General features: G+C 45.5%; 1 protein-coding gene across 2 annotated transcripts in view; it reads left to right on the top strand.

Annotated features, from left to right (window-relative positions):
* The window catches only part of CDH1 (cadherin 1), a 189,061-nt gene that overhangs the window by 83,910 nt on the left and 81,692 nt on the right, over positions 1 to 23,459 (top strand). The window contains exons 3-7 of one of the 2 annotated variants that reach the window (XM_086945773.1): positions 2,572 to 2,786; positions 12,249 to 12,398; positions 12,601 to 12,756; positions 15,102 to 15,246; positions 22,356 to 22,531. In XM_086945773.1, coding sequence (XP_086801899.1) covers positions 2,572 to 2,786; positions 12,249 to 12,398; positions 12,601 to 12,756; positions 15,102 to 15,246; positions 22,356 to 22,531 — 842 coding nt within the window. The remainder of the gene's footprint in view (positions 1 to 2,571; positions 2,787 to 12,248; positions 12,399 to 12,600; positions 12,757 to 15,101; positions 15,247 to 22,355; positions 22,532 to 23,459) is intronic. The other variant, XM_086945774.1, reaches the window with a different exon arrangement.

The following is a 23,459-nucleotide window of genomic DNA, read 5'->3' as shown; positions in this document are numbered from 1 at the left end:
GTTCAGAGCCAAGTGCTCCTACTGCATAATAATGCGACACTATGAAAAGGTATGCAGGCGCAAGCTCAAAAGAACGGAAGTGAAGTACGTCACCCAGGAACCAGACAGAGGCGAAGTGGACCCAGAAGAAGAAGAAGAAGAAGAAGACTAAGTCTTGTGTATAGATGACCTAGTTCTGGGAATAGACTGCACCAGATCCATGAAACCAAGATTACTGATGTCGATCAGAGGAGTACAGGTAAACATTGTGGCGGATTCTGACTCCCCGTACACCATAATTCAACGAACAATATGGGAGAAAGACTTTGGACATATTGTGGGTGCGCACCTGATCCCCATTGACATACATCCTGTCACGTTCACAGGTGAACCCATACCCATGGTAGGTTATTGCCCACTGAGGTTAAAGTTCAAAGGTCGAACAGCGGAAGGAAAATTGTACATCGCGGAAAAAGGACCCTCAGTGTTAGGGTGGATGGATCAGGGAGCTCTCGGAATCCAGCTCAACCCAGGGGGGGGGGGGCGACCCAAGTCTTAATGACGGACACAGTCCAGACATACGGAGAAAACACATGGAAGAAGGAGTAACCTGAAGTCTTCAAGGGGACGATAGGTCGACTAACAAAATTCACGCACAAGATCTGTCTCAAGGCTGGAGCTAAACCAGTAAGCCACAAGGTTCGCAACATCTCCTTCAGAAGCAGAGAGGTGGTGCAAGAAGAAATACGCCTGGAACGCAACTGAGTCATAGCCATCGAAAGTGCAGAGTGGGTCGCACCTTTGGTGGTCGCGCAGAAACCCAATGCTAAGGTACACCTGTGTGTGGACCAGAGGGAACTCAACAAGAACATAGTTGTCGACAAGTTCCTACTACCCCGGATAAATGAGATGCTGGCAAAGACCAAAGGAGTCAGGTGGTTCTCCACGGTGGATCTCACCTCTGCATACCATCAAATTGCATTGTATCCATCGTGCAATCACCTGACATCGTTCATCACGCCATTTGGGTGCTATAAGTTTCTCAGGATGCCGTTCGGCTTAGCGTCTGCAGCAGCAGTATTCCAAAAGCTCATGCACTGCTTGTTACAAAAAGTAGGAGTGCAATACTTTCAAGACTACCTCCTCATCATGGGGAAATCTAAGGAGGACCATGACACAACTGAATGCGGTCCTGACTGCACTGGCACAAAATGGACTCCCTGCAGAGTGGGAGAAATGCAGACTGGGAGTGCAATCGGTGACGTACCTGGGCCACGAGATTAGCAAGAGGGGAATAGAGCCTTTTGGAGCCAACGTATCGGCCATCAAGGAGGCCCCCACGCCCCAACAAAAGGAGGATGTCCGCTCCTTTCTTGGGATGGCAGAGTTTTACAGCAAATTTGTTCCCCACTTCGCGTCCAAAACTCACCACTTGAGAACTCCTGAAGGAGAAGTCTCCACATTGAAATGGACAGAAGAACAACAAATTCGACCTTTTAAAACTAGACATTTGTGCCACCATCCCTCCCAAGGGGTTTGATCAAGCAGCCCTGTCCATACTAACCAGACGCTAGCGACAAGGGACTGGGCGCAGTACTGACGCAGAGGTCCCGGGAAGGAGAAGTCACCACGATCAGCTTCGCCTCAAGGTCACTTGCACCCAACGAGGAAAAATTCAGTGTGATGGAAAAGGAAATGTTGGCAACAATCTGGGCCATGGAGCGGTTCAGACTGTTCTTATGGGGCTCGAAATTCTTGCTCCGCACGGGTCACAAACCACTGGGGAGAGTCCTGACCTCCTGTGGACATGCACACACTACACCTAGTATAGCTAAAATGACCCTGAGATTACTGGATTATGTGTACGAAGTAAAGTACCTTCCCGGCACCAAGAATAAAGTGGCTGACTTCTTAAGCAGGTCAGCAGCGATGGAACCGGCAGCGGACCAAGAACCATCGGAATGGGAAGACTACATAGTGCCGATCACACAAGACCACGAAGAGGTGATAAGCAAGCACGAGTGGGAAGAGGCATATGCCAGCGATGACACACTGAAGGCCGTCAAGAGTTATGTAACTCAAGGGTGGCCGGACAAGAAGCATCTAGACAGCAATTTGAGGACATGGGAGTTTACTTTTATTATAACTTGGTTGTTACCTTTATCAGCTCTTTAATAAATTGACATGGAATTTTTTTCCTCTCCGGTGTCCGCCCTAAGGCCCACTTGTTTATTGTTATTTCTTTTTTCTTTCAAGCATTTTTCATTAAATAGAAAGTTTATGTATCTGTTTCCTTAGCCGATTTGTGACACTTTTATGAGTGTCTATTCATGGATTGCCCTCCAATAAGCCATCAATTTCTCATGGTACACTTTTCTCTACTCTAGCACGTGTAATAAAAAAATAACATTAAAACACCCTTGAGTGCTTGTAAAGCCACATTGCAACATTGCAGAAATACTTGTTCTTGCCTTCTGCTTAAGGCATTCATCCTGGGCCTGAACCAAAGCCAATTTTCCCCATAAACAATACTTCTGTCCAGACTTTCCTTCTTCAGTGGTTCTTGACTTCTCTGCTCTCTTCTGCTCACAGTGACCTTTGATGACTGTTTGGGATCGAACAATGTCCTCTACCTCTCGGAGGAAGAGGAGCTTGCCGTACAAGCCGATGGGATAGTGTTGGTGAATCAGGAGATACATCTGCACGGCCATAAGCGGATCTTCTCCATCTTCGCTTGGGATGATTCTGACAAGATGTTCTCGACCACCATCACCCTGAAGAGGGAGGGCCATCATCACCATAAGAAGGTAAGATGCTCTTTAATTCATGTCTCGCAAAAATGTTCGCAGGGCACTTTCCTTCAGACATTACGCTCTCAGTGCTCAATTGTGTTTTTCTGTTCTAATCAATTTTATTTTAAATACTGTTTTCTAAGGGTATTGCAACTGAATTGTTGATACATTTACTGACAAACTACTTGCAGCGCATACGACACAATCAATCTCTGCTAACTAGCTTTATTACTCAAAAAGTCCAGCTAATCCCGATATAGGGGCCTTTCACAGTTTTATGACGGTGGCGAGGAAAGGACCTCTCCTGAGAACATTAGAGGGTGGGACTGGAGGGAGAGCTGCAAGAGGAACCTGTAAGGACAACGTCTAGAGACATCTAACAAATAACTACTCAGCAGTATGCGCACAGGGCTAATGCAATACGTGGTAGATTATGCACTGATTATCCCAAGATATCCATGCACCTTAGAAGTGTGTTATAGGTCTTTGCAACTGCATACGTTATTCCATCTGGTTATATTTTGAGTACACAGACACTTGGAATTAGAACTGTGTTGGTTCTTGTGACCCTCCTGAAATGTCAGTTTGGTTGACAAGCTATGCATGACTTTGTAGATGTAACGTCTTCAGGCGACAATTTTATTTTAGTTTAAACTGGGGACCCAGTACTGGTGTGTTTTAGGCCTGGGTATGATGCAGTCAAGTGTTCTCGTTTCAGAGGCAAGTTGAGCAGCTGAATGAAGGATTCCTCTTGGAGCGAAGTGCTTTGTGAGTCAATCTAGGCCCACACCCTCAAAGGCGATGCATGGTATGATATGATTAAGGCTTGCTAAGTACGACTTAATCTAGTGGGACGAGACATTTTGTTTAAAGCATTGTTGTGGCTGAGTTAGCTAACCACTTTCCTTGACATGGAATCCATAGTGAGGTTGGTGTCTCTGTTGCCAGTTGAGCAGAATCCTTTCACTGGAGCTTCTATACGCATGATCAGTCGAATTAACCTAGAGTTTCTGGGCGAGATATGTGATGTATACATTGCGTCTTTTGGGGGATCAGTATGAGGATGTTTCGAGGCTACCAGGTTTTAATTTCCTTGAGGAATGGATTTCGACAGTGTGTTTGATTGAGGAACGTCTGCTGGAAATGTTAAGTCTATTCCAGATAGGCTGCATCTCTGAGGCTATCCCAATTGTAGATATACACAATTTCGAGTGACTTAACATAGTTGTAGGTTAGATTGCAGTACATCTGTGGATCACTTGAAAACATGTCAGATCATTAAAAAAAGGCATGGTAGTGGGTTAGACATATGTGCTACTATTTGACATCACTTTCCAAAAACATTTTCATTTCAATAATTACTCTGCTGCTCAGCAAATTCCTTCCACCTGGGCAACATGGCTATTTGTGACGTGATTCACAATTGAATGACTCATTCGCTTTGTGATTGTATATTCCGATATACAATTGCCAAGTGGTACCTTACCATGGGTGACACCGTCAGATAATGCTTGCTTTTTACTCCTTAACATCTCGCATTATAAGACCAGTTTTGCTTGTGTGAGCGAGGAAAACCCTGCATGCAAAGTGCTGCTGGCTGCAAAGCTAGGGCTGGCAGAAGGTGTTGCCAGTCCTAGTTAGGCACTCGGTAGTTTTGTGCACAGAGCGCTCAAGGGCACATCTGCTTTACGGCAATCCTGATGGAAGCACTAAATTAACCGCTTCCACGAATATGTCTGCACACTGTCTGCATGGGGAGCGGAATAATTCAATGTCTCCTCCTGATTGTCATTATTCCCCTATGGTTGCAACAGTGTTTTTGTGCATATCCGTTGTGCATCAATCTTACCAGGTGCATAAAGTCAACCTCTCATGTGAAGATCACTGTGCTGCACATGTGCAGTGTGTACGCGAGGAGACTGCATTGCTGTGAGGACTGAGTTTGTCAATTTGCCAATCCTGTCCTGCACCTGCCAGATTGGCTGTGAACCCACAGTCAAAGTCTGGGCCATAATACTCCTAACGGAGTCAGTGGTGCAAGACCCTGGGTGTGCTCCTTGGCAGTTGTTGATTTGGGATGCTGCAGTTCTGTTTCCGGGTTGCTTGTGTGAGGTTTCTGGGCTGAATGATACTTAACAGCTGTCCTTTGAGTGGAGAATCCTGGTCCTGCTGATAGATTTAAGGGACCCTTTTTACTGTTTAGCAGTTGTCTGAGAACCAGAATGTTAAAATGCCAATGGTGATAGATCCGTGGGTAGTGAACTCTGTGAGTGAAATGCTGTTTTTAGATACTGATGAGCAGATGGAGTGTTAGGTCGCAGCAGGGCCTGATTGCAGTCTCAATGTGTTGCTTACCGACCATAATGAGGATTACCACGGTTTGGGTGATCCTGTTCAGGAAAATGCAGTTGCTGGGTTTGCTGGTTATTCCTGGGTGTAGTAGAGGCTCAGGGTACTGTTTGCTAATCTTTGGTAGAGTGAGTCAGGCTGCTTACTTCTGGTGCACCTGTCCTTCGATCTCTGAGCAGAGCTGCAGATGATGGAATCGTGTGAGGGTCTGTGGGGGAAGAGGTGGTTCCTGAAAGTCATTCAGTCTGTGGCTGAGGAGTGGTTGCACTTTAGTGACCTGAAGTTGACGATGCTTGGGAGAGCGAATGCACTTCCCTTATGTCCTCCGCACATTCAAGCCAAAGTTATCTTTTATCACCTAGGCCTTTGCTTTAAATGAGGTGCGAGAAGAGACTCCAGTATGAGGTGCTGGGGCAAACCCCCCCTCACACTTATCTGTTGAGTACCTTGCACATTGAGTCTGTCATCTGGTGATCCCTTCCACCAGGGTTCTGAAAGATCTTGTATGAAGAGGTCTAGGAAGAGATCCCCTTGGGTATGCCCACAACCGAATGTTAACTCTGCTCCCTACACAGAGAGCTAGGGGGAGTAGAGGAAAGCTGGAGTCCAGTGGTACTATCTGACAGTGGAAGACTCGTTTAGAGAAGCTGAATAGGAGTCATTACTAATATGTTTCAAACGAAATGTACTTTGAGTGCGCATGCTTATGTTAACAAGTTTACTAGTGTCCGCTTCCCAAGCTTTCCATGTTTTGGCCAAGGTGATGGGTGAATTCTACTTTAAAATGTGTTATTTTGTTGCTTTATTGCCTTTCGAATCTAATATATTTTGGACCGATGTGGTACTTAACCTCTGCTAAAGAAGGATACTTCTCCTCAATAGGATTTACTTATAAGATTTATTCCCCGTAATGTCTGTCTTTAGCCCCTTCGAGGCTATTGACGAGCTGGGCTCGTCATCGCGCTTACCTGTCCTGCGCGGATGACAAGGCCAGCTCGTCACGTAACGCGGTAATTTTGAATTTGCCGCGCACAGCGGGAAAAGCCGCCGCAGCGAAGCGGTTAGAGCTCTGACTCACTGCATACATCTGTGTTAGACCAGTCCTTCAAATGCAGATCTGTCTACTTGACCTTTCATCCTTTTGAGGTTGATAAAATGAGTTATCGCAATAAAGTATTTTGACTGACTGAGTGGTAGTGAGTTGGGTAACAATGAGTCTGTACAGCGCCACGATACCCACAGATGAGTGTTCCCTTTACAAATACACTTTGCTAAAGTTATACACTGAAACCGATACAATATCTAGGTAGTATACTTTCAAGAACAGAAAAGTTAAGATGCTCTTTCTAAGCTTCCCCAATATATCTATAGAAGTATTCCTTATTAAATTATGAATATCCTGTTATAAATTTGTACCTAATCATTTCCTATCCTCATTCAAAATTCCACTTATTCTTCAGAATCAACCATTTGATTCCATAAAAGCCCCTGTCTTTTTTTCCGGTTTTAATTTCATATGCTAAAAAGCTGTTAAACACCTCATTAATTTCAAAGAACGATTAAAAAAATTGTCTGTTAAAACTGACAGCGCATTATCTAGGGGAAGGAATTATTCAAATGCTCATTAATAGCCACTCTTTCAATATCCAAATTTGCTTGCTATTTTCTGCGAAAGGGGGCGAGCCAAATTTAACAAGAGGAGACAGGACGAACTTCACATTCATCTGCTGAAGATACAAATACTGAGACCTGCAACCAACAGCCAAAGGGAAACTTTTGATGAGATTAATAAACATTCTACTGTAAATTAAATCTCTGGTATTAGTCATTTTCTTTTTTTTTTTTTTTTTTTGAAAAACAATTTTTATTGCAGGTATTCGGAACAACACATTTACCACAGGGTTTACACCTGGTAGTTCCCCTCTCCTCCCAATTGAAGGAACTTCTGCACACAGCCTGAAGGCCCACAACCTGGAGGTTGGGCGGCAGTAAACTTAACATTTCTCGAGGTCTGGCAATATGCATTCGGTGCAACCCTCATTTTCGGTTATGTGTTAATCTGCTTTTCTCCTAAACCTTACTACAATCCCTCCCCACATCTACGAACTGTCCCCAACTTCCCCTCCTCCCCCCCCCCCCCCAAATGTCACCACCTACTCAGAAGTACTCGCCACTATCTCTTCTATGGGTTCAATCAGGAGTGAATTTCCGTTGTCTACCTAGGTGTGCGATGTTCCCGGTGTGTCGCGGGGGCCATTCACTGTTTCGTCCAGTTCAACCTCATCCTCCTGTACTGTGCTATCTCTTAGGGCTTGGACCAATGCCTCCCAGGCCGCCGCCGTGTCCAGTCCTCCAACAGTTGGTTTGCGGCGAGCCATCTGGTACCTGTGTGTGCTGTCACAAGCGGCCCACCTCAGGAATTCATTGGTCCATCTCCTGTGTGTGGGGCCTACTCTCGCCTTCCAGTGTCGTGTGATTTCTCTTTTGGCAATGATCAGGCCCATGTCTATGAATTTGCTTGTAGTTTTGTTTTTAGGCGTGTGCGGGAACCAGTGTAGTAAGCAGACTGCTATATCGAATTGGAACGTTCTATGTCACTTCCGTCAAAGTGTCACCTATCGCCTGCCAGTATTCCCGGAGACTAGGGCAGGACCACAACATATGTTCCAGCTCTGCTCCTTCCAAGGCGCATCTCGGGCATGCCGCGGTATCTGTTCCAAAATATTTCATAATTTTTCCCGGGGTCAAATAAGCCCTATGCAGCACGTAAAAATGACTCTGCAGAAATCTCGCGTTTCTTGTGCTGTTTCTAGCTCGTCTCACTAATATGGCCCAAGTCGTCTCAGGGATCTCCTTATCGATGTCTATTTCCCATTTGGCCTTCAGCGCCGACAGCGGCGGCAGATTTTCCCGTAGCATTCTAGAGTACAAGCATGTTACTGCTTTGTAGGTTCCGGCTGCCATCATGGTGTACTGGCAGGCCATGGTAGTCTTTGGTTCTGCCAGGCCTTCCTTCCAGTGTGTTTGGATGGCCCTAGTCACCGCGGCATGTAGTAAATACCCCCCCTAGGCAGCCCATTCTCTGGTATTAGTCATCATGCCTGCCATGGACCAGGCTTTGCTGGGCTTTTTTTTATTGAGTAGTTTCCCTATTACATTTTTGTGTTTTTTTTTTTTTTTTTTTTTTACAGTCCACATTTGTGAGCTATTGGCTCTAAAACAAGGCCTTATCCCTTCCAAGTTTAAGGGTGTTCCAAAACAACTTTCCTTGTAAATAGGTTCACTACTACAAGCAACATCTCATTATCAATCTCCTTATATGCCGGCTATGAAATTAGTACTAAATGAATAACGTCATTCAAATGGAACTCAAATATAGCTAATGATTTCTCTGTACTTAGTCAGTCTTCAAATTTCCAGAACTGCTTTAAATGCTGTCACAAATGTAGGCTTCTATCTGCCATGGTTCGAACACAGATGATTGACACTTTTTCAGAAATCATAGTCAAAAGGTTCAAAGGTTCAAAATAAGCTTTATTCGATATTTAGAAAAAATATCATATAAGCATAAGCATACATTATTATAGAAAATTTAAAAAAGCATTATAATGACAGACAAGAAACGATTTCAGTTAAAAGAAGTTATCCAATACTCAGTAGGAGGTTAAAAATCACTGATAAGGGAACTATTTAGAAACGACATTTAAAAACAACAAATTAAAAACAGCAATAATTGTTATGTCCCATATCGGTCTAAAGTTTCCCAAGACCTTTGTGTTCTTGATATCTGGGTGGGTGGAAAGCTCGGATAAAAGTCATGTAAATCCCAGATGCGAATTTGGCCATCCCCCTGTTTATACTTGCAGGAACGTAAGTAAGGGGTTGTTTTCCTTTGCTTGAACCTAATTAGGACCAAGTCCCCTGGAATGTCTTTTGGCAAAGGGCCCAACCACCCCACCCTCCTAACGCTTAAGATCCCCCCATCTAGGTCAGGTGGCAGAGGTCTATTAGTCTGTAACCAATGCATGGCCTTGTGTAGTAAGTCTTGGCGTGTTTCAACTTTTCCGTGGGTTAGAGGTGGAATCCCGGAGACAACAGTCACATAGGGGGCGGCTTCGGGAGGTAGATTTATTCGTGGCATTCTGATAGGTTCATTTTTCACCTCAATGTGGTTTGTTTGGGCCAACGATAAAGTTTGAGAATGCGCGTTCCTGCGGGGGTTCAGATTTGGTTTTTCCCGGACAAGGAGGGGGATCGGAGGGTTTGATGATGCTGATTTAGTTCCTGGTGGGATATGTGTTTTGACTATCAGTTCAATGTTAGATATCCTATCCCCCAGATCGTTGATTTTTTCCACCAATGGAGAAATTAGGGAGATTAATAGATGCTCGAGCTGGGCCAATAAAGTTGGTTGGGGAGGTGATGGGGAATTTTCCTTATTTCCAAGCTCCATATCCCCCGACACAGAGGTAACATTTGAGTGGTGCTGAGAGGGACTGGAGCATAGTTTAGGAGTTTTGGGTGGCTTTCCGTTGTTGATGGCATCATCGGTCTTTCTTTTGGTGTTCTGCCCACCCGGTAGTGCTATAAGTGGAGATTGGAGTTTATTAACAGACCGAGGTGACATCTGCAGGGTGTCGTAAGCGAGATGTGGGTTGTTGTCTGTGCTTATAGGGGATAAAAGGTCGGGGGTATATTGAGTTCCACACATGGCATTAAGCTCGTCCCAGATAGACATGGTGTAATGCTAAATAGCAAACAGTGGGCTAAATAGAGATGATAAGGGGAAGCACAGTACCTCTTTGCTGTAACAGGGTGATAAGGGTGGTGGCCCGTCCCGGCCTCTTTGTGCCTCTGAGGGCCACAGGGGGCCCGCCCTTTGCCCGGGCTTAGCCCGGCGCTGCCCCGCGCGCTCCCGCGACGCGGATACAGCCGGTGACTTTTCAACGCGCCTCCGGGCGCTCCTCCTTCACTTCCTGGACCTGGGGCACCTGGGAAACGTAGTCTCCCTCCGCTCGGCAGCCGCGTTGGTAGTTGCGGCGGCGGGAGGGAGACAGGACAGCAGCAGGACCTCCGTGGTCGCCTGGCAAGGTAACGGTGAGCTCTCCCCACACGCAGCTCAGCCCCCGCTCCACCGACACAGCCGGTGACTTTTCAACGCGCCTCCGGGCGCTCCTCCTTCACTTCCTGGACCTGGGGCACCTGGGAAACGTAGTCTCCCTCCGCTCGGCAGCCGCGTTGGTAGTTGCGGCGGCGGTAGGGAGACAGGACAGCAGCAGGACCTCCGTGGTCGCCTGGCAAGGTAACGGTGAGCTCTCCCCACACGCAGCTCAGCCCCCGCTCCACCGACACAGCCGGTGACTTTTCAACGCGCCTCCGGGCGCTCCTCCTTCACTTCCTGGACCTGGGGCACCTGGGAAACGTAGTCTCCCTCCGCTCGGCAGCCGCGTTGGTAGTTGCGGCGGCGGGAGGGAGACAGGACAGCAGCAGGACCTCCGTGGTCGCCTGGCAAGTTAACGGTGAGCTCTCCCCACACGCAGCTCAGCCCCCGCTCCACCGACACAGCCGGTGACTTTTCAACGCGCCTCCGGGCGCTCCTCCTTCACTTCCTGGACCTGGGGCACCTGGGAAACGTAGTCTCCCTCCGCTCGGCAGCCGCGTTGGTAGTTGCGGCGGCGGGAGGGAGACAGGACAGCAGCAGGACCTCCGTGGTCGCCTGGCAAGGTAACGGTGAGCTCTCCCCACACGCAGCTCAGCCCCCGCTCCACCGACACAGCCGGTGACTTTTCAACGCGCCTCCGGGCGCTCCTCCTTCACTTCCTGGACCTGGGGCACCTGGGAAACGTAGTCTCCCTCCGCTCGGCAGCCGCGTTGGTAGTTGCGGCGGCGGGAGGGAGACAGGACAGCAGCAGGACCTCCGTGGTCGCCTGGCAAGGTAACGGTGAGCTCTCCCCACACGCAGCTCAGCCCCCGCTCCACTGACACAGCCGGTGACTTTTCAACGCGCCTCCGGGCGCTCCTCCTTCACTTCCTGGACCTGGGGCACCTGGGAAACGTAGTCTCCCTCCGCTCGGCAGCCGCGTTGGTAGTTGCGGCGGCGGGAGGGAGACAGGACAGCAGCAGGACCTCCGTGGTCGCCTGGCAAGGTAACGGTGAGCTCTCCCCACACGCAGCTCAGCCCCTCATAGTCTTTTTTGGACTATATGTACCACTTAGGAGTAAGTGTGAGCTCTAGTTTAGCTTGATATTTGTGGATGTTACATATGCAATGCAGTACTTTCATACTATTATTTTATCATGCGTCTTCAGTAACTTCCCCCCATTTGTCAGCATATTCCATACCATACCTAAAAAGTCAATATGACCACAATCCTCTGTTATGATTACTGCTAAAAGAATCCTTTTTCTTAGAGTGCCACATTTAACACCAGGCTCACTTGCACATTTTAGAATGACCAGAGCACATCTATAACTTCGGGTGCAGAATCTGAAATTTACTACTCCACCTAGATTCCTTCACACTTTGCTCCAGTACTTGATCATGCATGACTGAGGAAAGCATATAATTCTTCTTTCAGAAACCACCTCCTCCACATGAGGAGTGTCAACTGTGTTTTTATTTGTGAAGACTTAAGATCTTTATTTCAGGAGCCGTACAAGATACATTTCCTCAAAAAAAAGCATTCCAGGCATTTCAAATTATTTTAGAAAATGTACCCATGATGTTTTGATATCAGAAAGAATGAGAATGCATATTCCTTTTTCTTCAGTCTTCATAATTGGGGATAGACGTGTGTACTTGTTCCTGGTGGGCAAAGATTAGTTGACAAGAAAAGATGACCTATATTCTGGAAGAAATAATAAAATGCCCAGTCCTTTATTCCAGAAAGAAAACTTTAATGATGGTACTTTAGGGTAATGTGTGTCAAAGTAGGTACCTAGTGTGTAACACGAGAGCACCTTCAGTTTGGTTAAAAAAAAACTGTTTAATTTACCCTTCCTTTGTTCACACTTTGCTTCTGATCAATTGAAAATGTTGCAAATGTGTATTGTTCTTGAGAAGCAATTGGTTACCTAGTGCAGAAAATTCCACAGGATCCAGTTTTGATTCTATATATTTTCTTTCAGAAGTCCCATCATGCCAAACATTCTGAACCCCAAGTGATGTACTTCCCAAAGTCGCAGCAGGGCTTGCACCGACGAAAGAGGGACTGGGTCATCCCACCCATTAAGGTCTCTGAAAATGAGAGAGGTCCTTTCCCAAAGAAGTTAGTGCAGGTAATTGAATACTTTCGTACATTTGTGGTGGTGGGTGTAGGGCACCATTGGTGCTTTAGTAACTGTCCTTCACTTAGGGGACATAAATGAAATCTGCACAATTGACCTACATGCTACACTAATCTGTTGTGTAATCAGTGAGAAAATAAGATCTCCAATTGAAAATGTTTTTTTTTTCTTGTTCTTGATTTTCTACTCCTAGATCAAATCCAACATGGATAAAGAGACCAAGGTTTTCTACAGCATCACTGGGCAAGGAGCTGACACTCCTCCAGAGGGAATCTTCACTATCGAAAGAAGCACTGGACAGTTATATGTGACACGTCCCTTGGACAGAGAGGCCGTAGACAAGTATATTGTGAGTCAAAGATATGAATGTTTCTTAATGAAGGGCCAGTATTTATCTTAAATATAGGATGATACACAATTACAAAGCAAGCGTTCCTGCTCAACCAGAAAGCAAGCGTTCCTGCTCAACCAGAAAGTACTTAAGATTGCATCTAGTACAGTGCTTCAATTCTCAGAAAAAGAAATCTGTAGACCGCCCGGTGTATAATTGGAAATACACTTATTTAAGGCAGTTGAGAAGTTAAACACACTCTTGAACTTCCTATCTCGGAGGTCTAGATCAGAGAAGACACTGTTTAGGTCTCACCTGCAACAGCGCATGCACTCTCGCTTGCAAAAGATATTGCAAACAATAAGGAGCTTGCAGCCCGCCCATTGCTTAACATTTGTTGGTGTCATTGTCACTCTTATTTGTTGGTTTCTAATTGGCTAGCCCTGCTGGCTTCACTTCCTCTTCTTTCGGCTGGAGCATGGGCCAGATACTGATTGGTTCAGTTTGATTGCTATCCTTTCGTTGATCGTGCTGTGATTGAGGCACTACTTTTATTTTTTCTTCTTTCCCATCCTTGTTGAACCTCTTGCAGCTATGTTTTACTATGCCCCACACACACACACACACACACACACCAAAAAAGCCCTCGCTGCCTTTGAAATGGATGTTCATTGTAACAGATGTTACCGGTTTCAACATTTATTTTCATTAAAACATGGGTGCAATTGCTTTCTTTATGTGCTAAGATTTTTAGCCAAACATCATATTTTTTTATTCTCCGAATCACAGGGGTGTTGTGCCAAGACCAAAGTAGCATTGGCAAAGCCAATAGGTCTCACATTCAGAGTATTGGCTGTGCAATTGACTTTTTTGCTCATTCTGTAGAGCGTGGGCATTGCCAAGTTAGGCAATTATTTTTAGCCATGCTGTATAGCGGTGCTTCTAAAAATAATATTAAAAAAAGACCATAATGCATCCAGCTCTGATGCACTTAAAATAAAAAAAATAAAAAAGCATTAGCCCTGGCTGCATCATAGTGCTTTTTAACTTTAGCCAAATTACAAAGCATCTGCGCTTCCACACAGCTGGCTACAAAACATTGCCAAAGTCAATAGCTCTCATAGGCGAGACCTATTTACTTTTTTCTGTTGTCATGGAATTGATAAAAGTTCCTGAGCTCTATCACATCTCTTCATCCTTCGCTCACTCTGTGTTCCTGTAAGTGAGGCTGGGCTTGGAGAATTACTAGTTACCCATGCAGTTCTGAAAAGTATTTTCCCAATTGAATGCTTTCCGTGATCTTTTCAAAAATAACTTATATTTGTTCTTCCAATGGGGCAAAAGGCTTTCACCACTCATGTACTACTGATCTAAAACAACATCCACACCCACCAGGATCACTTCTCACCCATCTTCTATTTAGAAAAGAGCTGAGAACATGCGTCTTTGTTGCAACAGAACAAATAGTCCACCTTCTCTCTCAGAACCCAGCACTCCCTACCTAAATTCACTGCCTGTATTTTTCTGCCTTTGACCCTGTATAGTGCTCCACTCCCTTTCATCAGTTGCATTACAGACAGACACTTCAATTATTTTTAGGCATGGGAAGATTATTTTCCCAGAATTACAGTATGTTTGAACCTCCTGCCAGACTCTCACCTGCTTCCCCAGTTTCAAGGTGAGACACTCTAGCCGTTAAGCCACACCCTCTTCCTTGACTGCCCCTCATCCGTGCTCTATTTGTAAACTTAAATAAGCGCATGGGCCCGAAGACTTTCTGAGGAACCACCCCCTCCACCGCCAGCACACCTGCTGGTTCTGAGGAATGCTGGGATTAACTGGTATCAAGGCTGACTAGCAGATTTTATTATAATCTTGCAGTTTTTTTTCATCGCGTTTTCCTTCCTGTGCCACGGTTTTATTATATTTTATCCCTTTTCTGATATTCTCCCCCTACTATGGGTCAAAGTGTGGGTCTTGGTCACCAAAATAGATGCTGGGGATCACCACCAGCACAAATGACCCCTACAGTTTCTACCTGCGCACTTATACACAAGCGTCATTGGGCCACTACACCAGGACATGTAGATGCTTTTGAAGTTCAGAAACTGCTAGGATGCCAGAATGCAATCAGTAGAGATTACGAATAATGCTTATTGGGTCACGATTTCCAGAAGATCGACACAACAGTAATAAACTGCATGCTGTGTTGCTTCACCAAATAGTTGGTTTCTTTGGCCAAGCCTGGTGGTCACGAGTAGTCTTATTGCCTGATAGTTCTGTTCTTCTGAGGTAATTTGCTATTGTAATAATTCAGGACTGCTCAGTTGTCTATTAAAGCCTTCATTTCTAATGCGTTTCAGCTTTTCTCTCATGCTGTGTCTGTGAATGGAAAACCTGTTGAAGACCCAATGGAGATCATCATCAAGGTGACTGATCAGAACGACAATAGTCCAGTGTTTACAGAGGCGATCTTCGAGGGTGCAGTACCTGAAGGCTCCCAGCCAGGTAGAGACTGATTTTATATTGAATGGATTGGAGATCACCCACATCATAATTTACTGCTTTGTGGCAGAGAATTGTGAGGCATTATAAATCGTTGTGGATAGCTACTGTTGATATATATATATATATATATATATATATATATATATATATATATATATATATATATATATATATATATATATATAATCTCTTCTCACTTCGAAAAGAAGTTGGATCGCACAAAGAAAACCTTCTTTTAGGCAATTTAAGCATTTATTTTCAAAGGAAACTCCAAACACCAACGCGTTTCGATCTCCCACTGAGATCTTGTTCACGGTATATATATATATTCCCATAGGTAACGAAGTTTCGATATCTGGGCGGAGCCTAAGTCCTGAGCATGAGCTTCACTCTGATTGGCTGTCAACACTCCAGACCATGAAGTGTTGGCAGCCATCTTGTTACTTGGTAGAAGCGAGTCACCAGAAAACAGAGAAACAAAGATCTAAAACAAGAGAAGGGGGCAGGGTAGAAACACCCTGACCCCCCTAGGCCTGCTCAGGGGGACCCAGAAGGCCCCAATGGCCCAAAAAAGCACCCAAAAAAAATTCTGCGCAATTCACGCTGGGGTCGCAGGTTCTCGCATTTTATTTTAATGAGGCCTCTGGGTGGGCTAAGTTCCGGGGACATTTCTTAAGAAATAATAGCGGGGGCTCACTGGGGTTGGGGGGGCCCCGCTGAGGCCCCAGCAGTCCATGGGCTTCACTCATGTTGGGAAGGGAGATGCGTGGCCCCCGTTCTGGAGCCCTCCATGTGCTTATCGAATCTTTACGAAATTCACCAAAAAGTTTCTCTTTTTTGATCAGCTCTTATCTTGAAAGTTTGGGGGTGATTGGTCAAGGGGGGGCTGAGGAAAAAAGGGGGGGGGTCTCAAAACGTGTTTTCTCAATGCATTTTTCATAGGAAACTTTAGACAAGGCTACAGGTCAAACTGCTGAACGGAATTACGGCAAATTTGGCAGGGAAGAGGGTCTTGGTCCAGAAAGTACGCTTTTGTTTAAATGGTGTAAATCCGTTCAGTAGTTTTTGAGAAATCAAATTTGACAGATAACGATATTTGGGAATTCTGACATGTGATTGGTTGAGGGGTTACGAGCACGAGCTTGCGGTTGATTTGCTGAGAACGGTTGAAACTAGGAAGTGTTGCTAGCCATTTAGTGATTCAGTCCATCAGCTGGCATCTCTTCCTCTACAAGCCATCAGGGCCATAGCTCTACCTCTGTGAGGCAACAATGAAAATATACCGCAGGTCGGTCTGTGCGAGACCCCTTTCACGGTCCCTCTCCCCACATTACCGGCTCGTGGCTCGCTCCCCACGTCACAGGAAACCAGGACCTCGGTATGTTGTGGTGTACCAAAAACACGCCTCAGTGCACAGAAATTCCTATCCGGCTAGGTATAGTATTTCATTCATTTTCCATACTACAGCGGAGCTACCAATGATTAGATATCCTATAACAATGCGACTTAAGTCCTCTCAGAATTCGTGGGAACAAGACACACTTTCGGTTAGACACTCATACCTGTCCAGAATGTGACTAACCAGAGAGCTTGTATAGTTCAAAATGTTTATTCAACTAACGAGCTCTCTAATGTAGTACACTTGCTAAGGTGAGCAAATAAATGCATGTAAACAATACAATTAGCGTAGTTACAATTGCATAAAGTACGAATGGGGAAAGTATGTTATCCACATCCGTGCGGTGCAGATTTCCCGCCGGTACTGGGCCCTAATGAAAACGGGCGTGGTCATGACGGAACGGTTCCGTCATGAGCATTCCGTAATGAGCACAGCTCGACCGATGCTCATGACGGAACCGTTCCGTCATGAGCATCGAAGGGGTTAAAATGTCAGTGGATTAAGCCATATAGAGGTTGCCACCCTCCTGATGCTACCCCCTACCTCAAGTCTTATATGATAGGATTTACATCTCCGTACAAGCGTTCGTCGGTGAAGGATGTTCTCCAAGTGTGTAATTTGCATCCTGTGCAATATTAAAAGCACTTGAAATTTCAGAAGTGGAGGTCTGTTCCATGTTATGTCTATATGTGCGTGGGACAGGCCAAAGCTGAATAACCAGCAATGTTTTCTGCTCTTGAACAGGGCATACAGACGACTACTCAGTGCACAGCAGAAATTGTTAAAGGCAGACAGTTCCCATGCGAAGCAGCGAAAACAGAAGTCTTTACAAGAACTAGTGCATGGTCTTGTGGAAAAAGCGGCTAAAATGGCTGTGATGCAAGGTACGAACTCATGCTAACTTAGCAACATTCGTTGGCATCTCGTAAACCCCACGAACCCTTCCCCTTTGGGTGGTCCAATGCACAGTGAGCAAAGTAGAACACAGAGTCCAAAATGTCTGAGCCAAGAAGAGATCTCCTATATAGGAAAATTAAAGTGGGTGAAGAATGTCAACAGTGTTGAAAACAGAAACATTTTATAATACCATGGTGAGAGAGCCAAATTAATCCATCCGTGTGTAAGAGCAGTAAGTTGCAACAGCTTCCAATAGGAAATCATTATTTTAGTCTGAAAAAGTAGACGCCATCCAGTTGAGTAATTCGAAGGAGCAAACGTGCTCATTGATTACCGGTGCTTCCAGCACCATAGCAAGGCAACTTGCGTGGTACTCGATGCAACTCTGTTGCAGGAAATCATGTGCAGCTGTACAGACATCCCACTGAGCTAGTACACCAAGTGCAGCAGCATATGCCATGAAACCAATACCGGAACATTCACGCTCCTGATTCACCAAAGGGTTCATCAGTAAAGGAAAATACAGTTCAGGCAACGCTGCGTTTGTGAGACATAGATCCAGCGCCCATTCGAAGGGACAGGACATGCATGAGAACACTAGCTGGATGCAAGTATACCAGGGATAGCGGAAAGACAAATTGTAAGGCACGCTGAGTGACCAGCGGCAATGTACCATAATAGTCAAGCGTGCGGTTGCAAAGTAGCTGTAGTAGGGCTGTGTTGTGAACGAGCACAAGTGAAGCAGCCATATCTGAGCATGCAGATCAAGAGGAAAAGTCCGGCAGCCAAAGCTAGTCAAAGTGGCAACCTGCCGAAAACACTCGAGAAAATAGAATGAATAAAAGCAGGGATCACACCAAAAATAGTTTGAAAACCTGTTACAAGGCCGGATCTCACAAGCAAGAAAAATGTGCTAGCCCTGTTGTATGCGAAGCATTGAAAATAGAATGAATTAGTTCAGCAAAATGTTGTGGGAGATCAGTGTTTAAAAGATTATGAACTTCTGTTGTCGTGTTGGCCCCCTGCAGGACATTAGTCTCAAGGTCAGAAGTGAAAGAAACTTCTTTCTGGGACAATAAGGCTCTTATTCGGCTCAACTTGTCAAACTCTGCCTTCAAGGTCTGAATGGAAGGCCAAATCGAGGTATCGAAACTCCCCTGTGAGGGAGGAAACAGCACTTTTTTACAGCAAACTATACGTTGTGACAGTCACAATGTATCGAATACCTTTTAAGATGTGCCAGCATTTTTCATTATTCAAGAGTAAATAACTGCCATTACACAACATTGTTTTGTGTGTTGATATTGTAGAGGATGATGCATCTGTGTTATATCATGGTCAGAACCAATTGCGGCTCGCGGCTATGCCTTTAAAAACCAGTGCATCGGCTCGCTGCTGTGCACCAGCGAGCCTTCGTACCCGCAGCTCTACCTCTGAGCCATCCGGTTAGCTCGTAGGTGTGTCTCTGCTAGCAGGCCCGACGGCCCATAGCTCTCCCTCTGCAAGCCGATCTATATATTCACTGAAAAAAACATAGGTTTTACAGACGTTATAGTTAGAAATTAGCATTTAAAAAACCTTAGAAATTCTCTGAAAAAACTATTGGTTTCAGGGATGTTATAGTTAGTTGGACATTTCCTCATACAAAACCATTGAAATTCCCTCAGTTAGTTCAGCTAGCTATAACTTGCGCCCCGCAATGCAATGCTGATGTCGCATATTAAATCATTCACAACATGATCAGTGACATCGCTGATGACACTAACGTCATCCTTGTGATAATACAATGCACCTCCTCACATCTTAATATAACCTTTGATACACCCATTCTAAAATATAGACTACCATTTTTGAAACCATACACACCAATACTGGTTACTACACTGATTCTTAGGTCTACACACACATCCACTCATTCACCCATACAATCACTCATACATCAAGTCACTCATCAATACAACACTGTCATATGCACTCGTACATCTATAGAGACACTCATTCACCGCCACTCATCCATCGAGTTACTTACACACCTAGTCAGTCATGCAAAGAATCCATCACACTCCCATTTCCTCATCTATACAGTTATACACTCCACCTCACTTATTCAAACATATACTAACACATACTTACTCTCTTATACAATCACTGATACAAGTACACACTCATCCATACAGCCACTCTCACAGTCACATGTGGGGTAATTAGCAGTGTAAAGCAAAGGCGTGAGTTATATTTACCTTAGGCCACGAGTTATAGTTTCTAGAGAACTCTAACTGCTAAATTCTATGGTTTTGTGTGTGTAAATCCTATACCTAACTATAACGTTTCTGTAACCCTTGTTTTTTTCAGTGAATTTCTAAGTTATTCTTAATGCAGCGGGGAGGATGGGCGTAGGGCCTGGCCTGCAGCCAACCCTGCCCCCCACCCCACATGCAGCCAACTCCACGCTGTGTACAACCTTCAGTCTTGCACAGTGCGGGGTTGGCCGCAAGTCCTGGCCGCAAGTCCTGGCCATTGGGCAAACCCTGCTAGCAACCCCTCCCCCACGTGCAGCCTACCTTTGAGGCGGGCACTCAGTACCCCTTCATGGGGCGATCTCGGTCCCAGTTAACCCATCCCCCTGGGCTGCCAAATTTTTTTAGGGGTTGGGGGTACGGGGTCCCCCTCCCAGGCCATATTCTGCCCCAGGGTCTCCACCTTCCGGGGCCTGGCCTTATTGTAAATGGTAAGAGGGCACGCAGCCTCCCTCTCCGGACCAATGTCTGGCCCCGGGACCCCATCTACCGGACCCAGCCATATTTATAAGAGGGGCAATATTGTCCCCAGGGTCCCATCCCTGGGGGCTATATAATTAATATTTCTGGAGGGGGGCCTCGTGCCCCCCCCCTCGCTGTTATGATTTCACACCCGAGGACCCCATCTCCTGTTCCAGGCTACCCTATCTTTCAGGTCCGGGTGGGTTCCCTGGAGCCCACCCAGGACCCCCTTTTTGATGGAAACCACCGTGGGGGAGCCCCCATTCCCCGGCGGCACCAACTGGCTCCATACCTCTAGCGGGGGCAGCATTGCTCCTGCCTGAAGGGATAAGCTAAACATGCTGTTCCCTGCGGGCGAGAGCAATTTTTACATCCGTTTTCCTGCCCACTTCACAGCAGGCAGGAAAATAGTTGAAAAGACTGCTCCCAGCGGATGCATTTTACTGTGGGACCCCACCGCTGGGCCTGGGTAAGGGGGGGGGGGGGGTCAGGATATTCCTACACTGTCCCCTTTATTTATTTTTGGCTACCAACACTTATTGGTTGAAGTGTTTAGCAGTCGATGAGATCTTCATTTTGTGATCAGCCGGTTCAGAGAACTCTCCATGTCCCTAGATATCTGTTTCTTTTTCCTTTTGTAACTCCAAAACTACTGAATGGATTTGCACGGCCAGTAGGTGATTATTTCTGTCTCTGTCTGTCTGTCAGTCTGATATATTTCTTATGCTTTGTTTTGCAGTTAAACATATAACCCGCCTGTTAACATTTTTGGAGGAAATGCCATAACATTCCATAACTAATATTTTGGAAGTCCCTCTACTTATTTCAAAGTATAAATACCTCCATGCCTACAATTTTGAAAGTGAATGACCAAGATCATCCTCTTGATTCCGTTTTTTCTGTACTGATAGCTGAATGTAAATGTAGTAGTATTTGTATAGCGCACCGAATCGACCCCCAAAGGGGCATCTCAGGTGCTTGTACGCATACCGCTGTGGAACCCTTCCTGGCTTTTCCCTGTGAAGGGCCCACTCCTGGGCACCCCCAAGATGAAGCCAGGCATCCTAGCGTTGTTGGGGCCGTTGTAGAGATTAAGCAAGCTATTGCCCAGAGTTGCAGAGTGGGACCCATGATTAGAATAGGCACCGAGACGAGCATTATCAGGTCTGCGGAAATTGAGCCCAAGACCCGCCAAGGCGGGAATTGAACCCTGGTCCCGGGCCAGACCTCTGCATCAGGGTCTGCGGCTCTAACCATTGAGCCACACTTAAGGAAAGGTAAAGCAACCATTGGGATTTGTAGAAGTTATACCTAGAAATTGGAGGTGGAGGTAGAGACTCGCTGAGACATTAAAAGTAAAACAATTGTTTGGGTGAGGATGCTTCAAAAGTCCTGTGTAAATATTAATTTAAGCACACTGCAGTCGGAATGTATTTGATTTTCTGGCTTACTACGTATGATGCTTTCATGTCTTTTCTGTGCTTAAAAATGTTTGAAATGGTGTAACAAAAAGCAGTGACCAGAGATCTTGATCCACAGGTGATGCATTAGTATGTCATTTGTAGATTAATTACTTTTTTCCATCACTGATTAATTTAGAATGAGTGTGAAAATACTACTTATTTGGAAGTCCAGCACTGATCTATGCCTCCTTTACAGCAGGAACTCAATTAAGGAACACATAGGCTACAAACTTACATGATTGCCTTCCCTATGGTAGGATTGCTCGCCAACTGTTGTTGCTCCTGTGGGTGGCCTCCAAAATGTTCCTGTGAATGAGGCCCAGGTGCCAGGTAGAATGCTCTGCTGTTCAATGGGTTCTTTCCTTTTTTTCCTCACCCTAACATCCTTCATTACTGCTCTCGCTCCTTCCTTTGCTACTTTTTCAGTCATTCCTTCACTGATTACTAAACTATTTTGGTCTGTTTTTCCCCTGTTGTACCAAATGGTGCATGGATGCTTGACTTTATTGCTGTCTACATAATGTACTGCATAAAATATCTTGAAGCTGTGGTATTTCCCTCTTTGACTTTGCCCATCTTTCTTGTTGTCAGGTACCTCTGTGATGCAAGTCAATGCTACGGATGCAGATGACTCAGAGGACACTTACAATGGAGTTGTTACTTACAAAATAGTAAATCAGGAACCAAAGCTGCCCAATGATATGATGTTTACAATCAATAAGGATAATGGAGTGATCAGCGTGATCTCAACTGGGCTGGACCATGAGGTTGGTGAGAATGGGAAGTGTGTGAACCTTCCTCAACATTCGGAATTTATCTGATGTTATGCCTCCAGGGCAATATGCCCATACCAATTGCCTTTCTACCCCATTGTAGCAATCTACCAATTTCTCTTTAAACAGAATAACATTTAACTCCTATCAAGTAGGCCCTTTTCTTCTGTAGGGTCAAGTTCTGTGAGTCCCCAGTCACCATCGCTTTATCCGAGATCCATCTTCGTGGTGTGGTCTGACCTCTACTCTCCAAGTCCAGACGTGACCTTTTCATTGGCATCACTGGGGGAGGCCTCTCCTCTTGAGTGCCCAAGGGGGGTGGGGGCTCTACTTTCCAGCAGTTTGTGGGCCAATTCTCTTTTCATCCCCACCCAAAATGGAAAGCATTCATGATCTACTTCCAGCAGTAGACTGGTGCCCTGACCACCTACCCTTTACATCCTCCTGAAAAATGGTCGCTTGTGTGGTTGTCTATTCTAATATTACATTTTTATTCCAACAATGCCTTGCCCTGAAAAATAGGATCCCCTTTGATGACTACTTCATAATAGTATAAATACTGTCCTTTTGCAGCCAATGCTTCAAGCCATCTTGAGGACTCAAGAGAACGCAGTGAGAATTATATGTTCTACTTGCTTCTGCCTGCCAGCAGACCTGACAGCTACCTCCATTGAAAAAAATGAACATGGCCCCACATCGAACCAAGTCTTGCCATCCCTGCCTAGCACCCAGAGATTCATGTAGTTCCCCATTCTACAAGAAACAGCCTTGCACTAGAGAAAGCTGAGCAAGGGCCTGAGAGTACACCTCACCAAGTGTGAGTAATGGTAATCGACTCAGCTTTGATGTCTCACACTGACTGATCTTTCACCTTAGTTGGCAAGCGAGCCTTGCTGGAGCACTTAGTTGAACCGCCCAGTCT

The sequence above is a fragment of the Lissotriton vulgaris genome, chromosome 12, assembly GCF_964263255.1.
Source record: "Lissotriton vulgaris chromosome 12, aLisVul1.2, whole genome shotgun sequence".
Lineage (NCBI taxonomy): Eukaryota > Metazoa > Chordata > Amphibia > Caudata > Salamandridae > Lissotriton > Lissotriton vulgaris.
The sequence above is the reverse complement of the archived record's forward strand: the minus strand, read 5'-3'. Positions and strand labels throughout refer to the sequence as shown.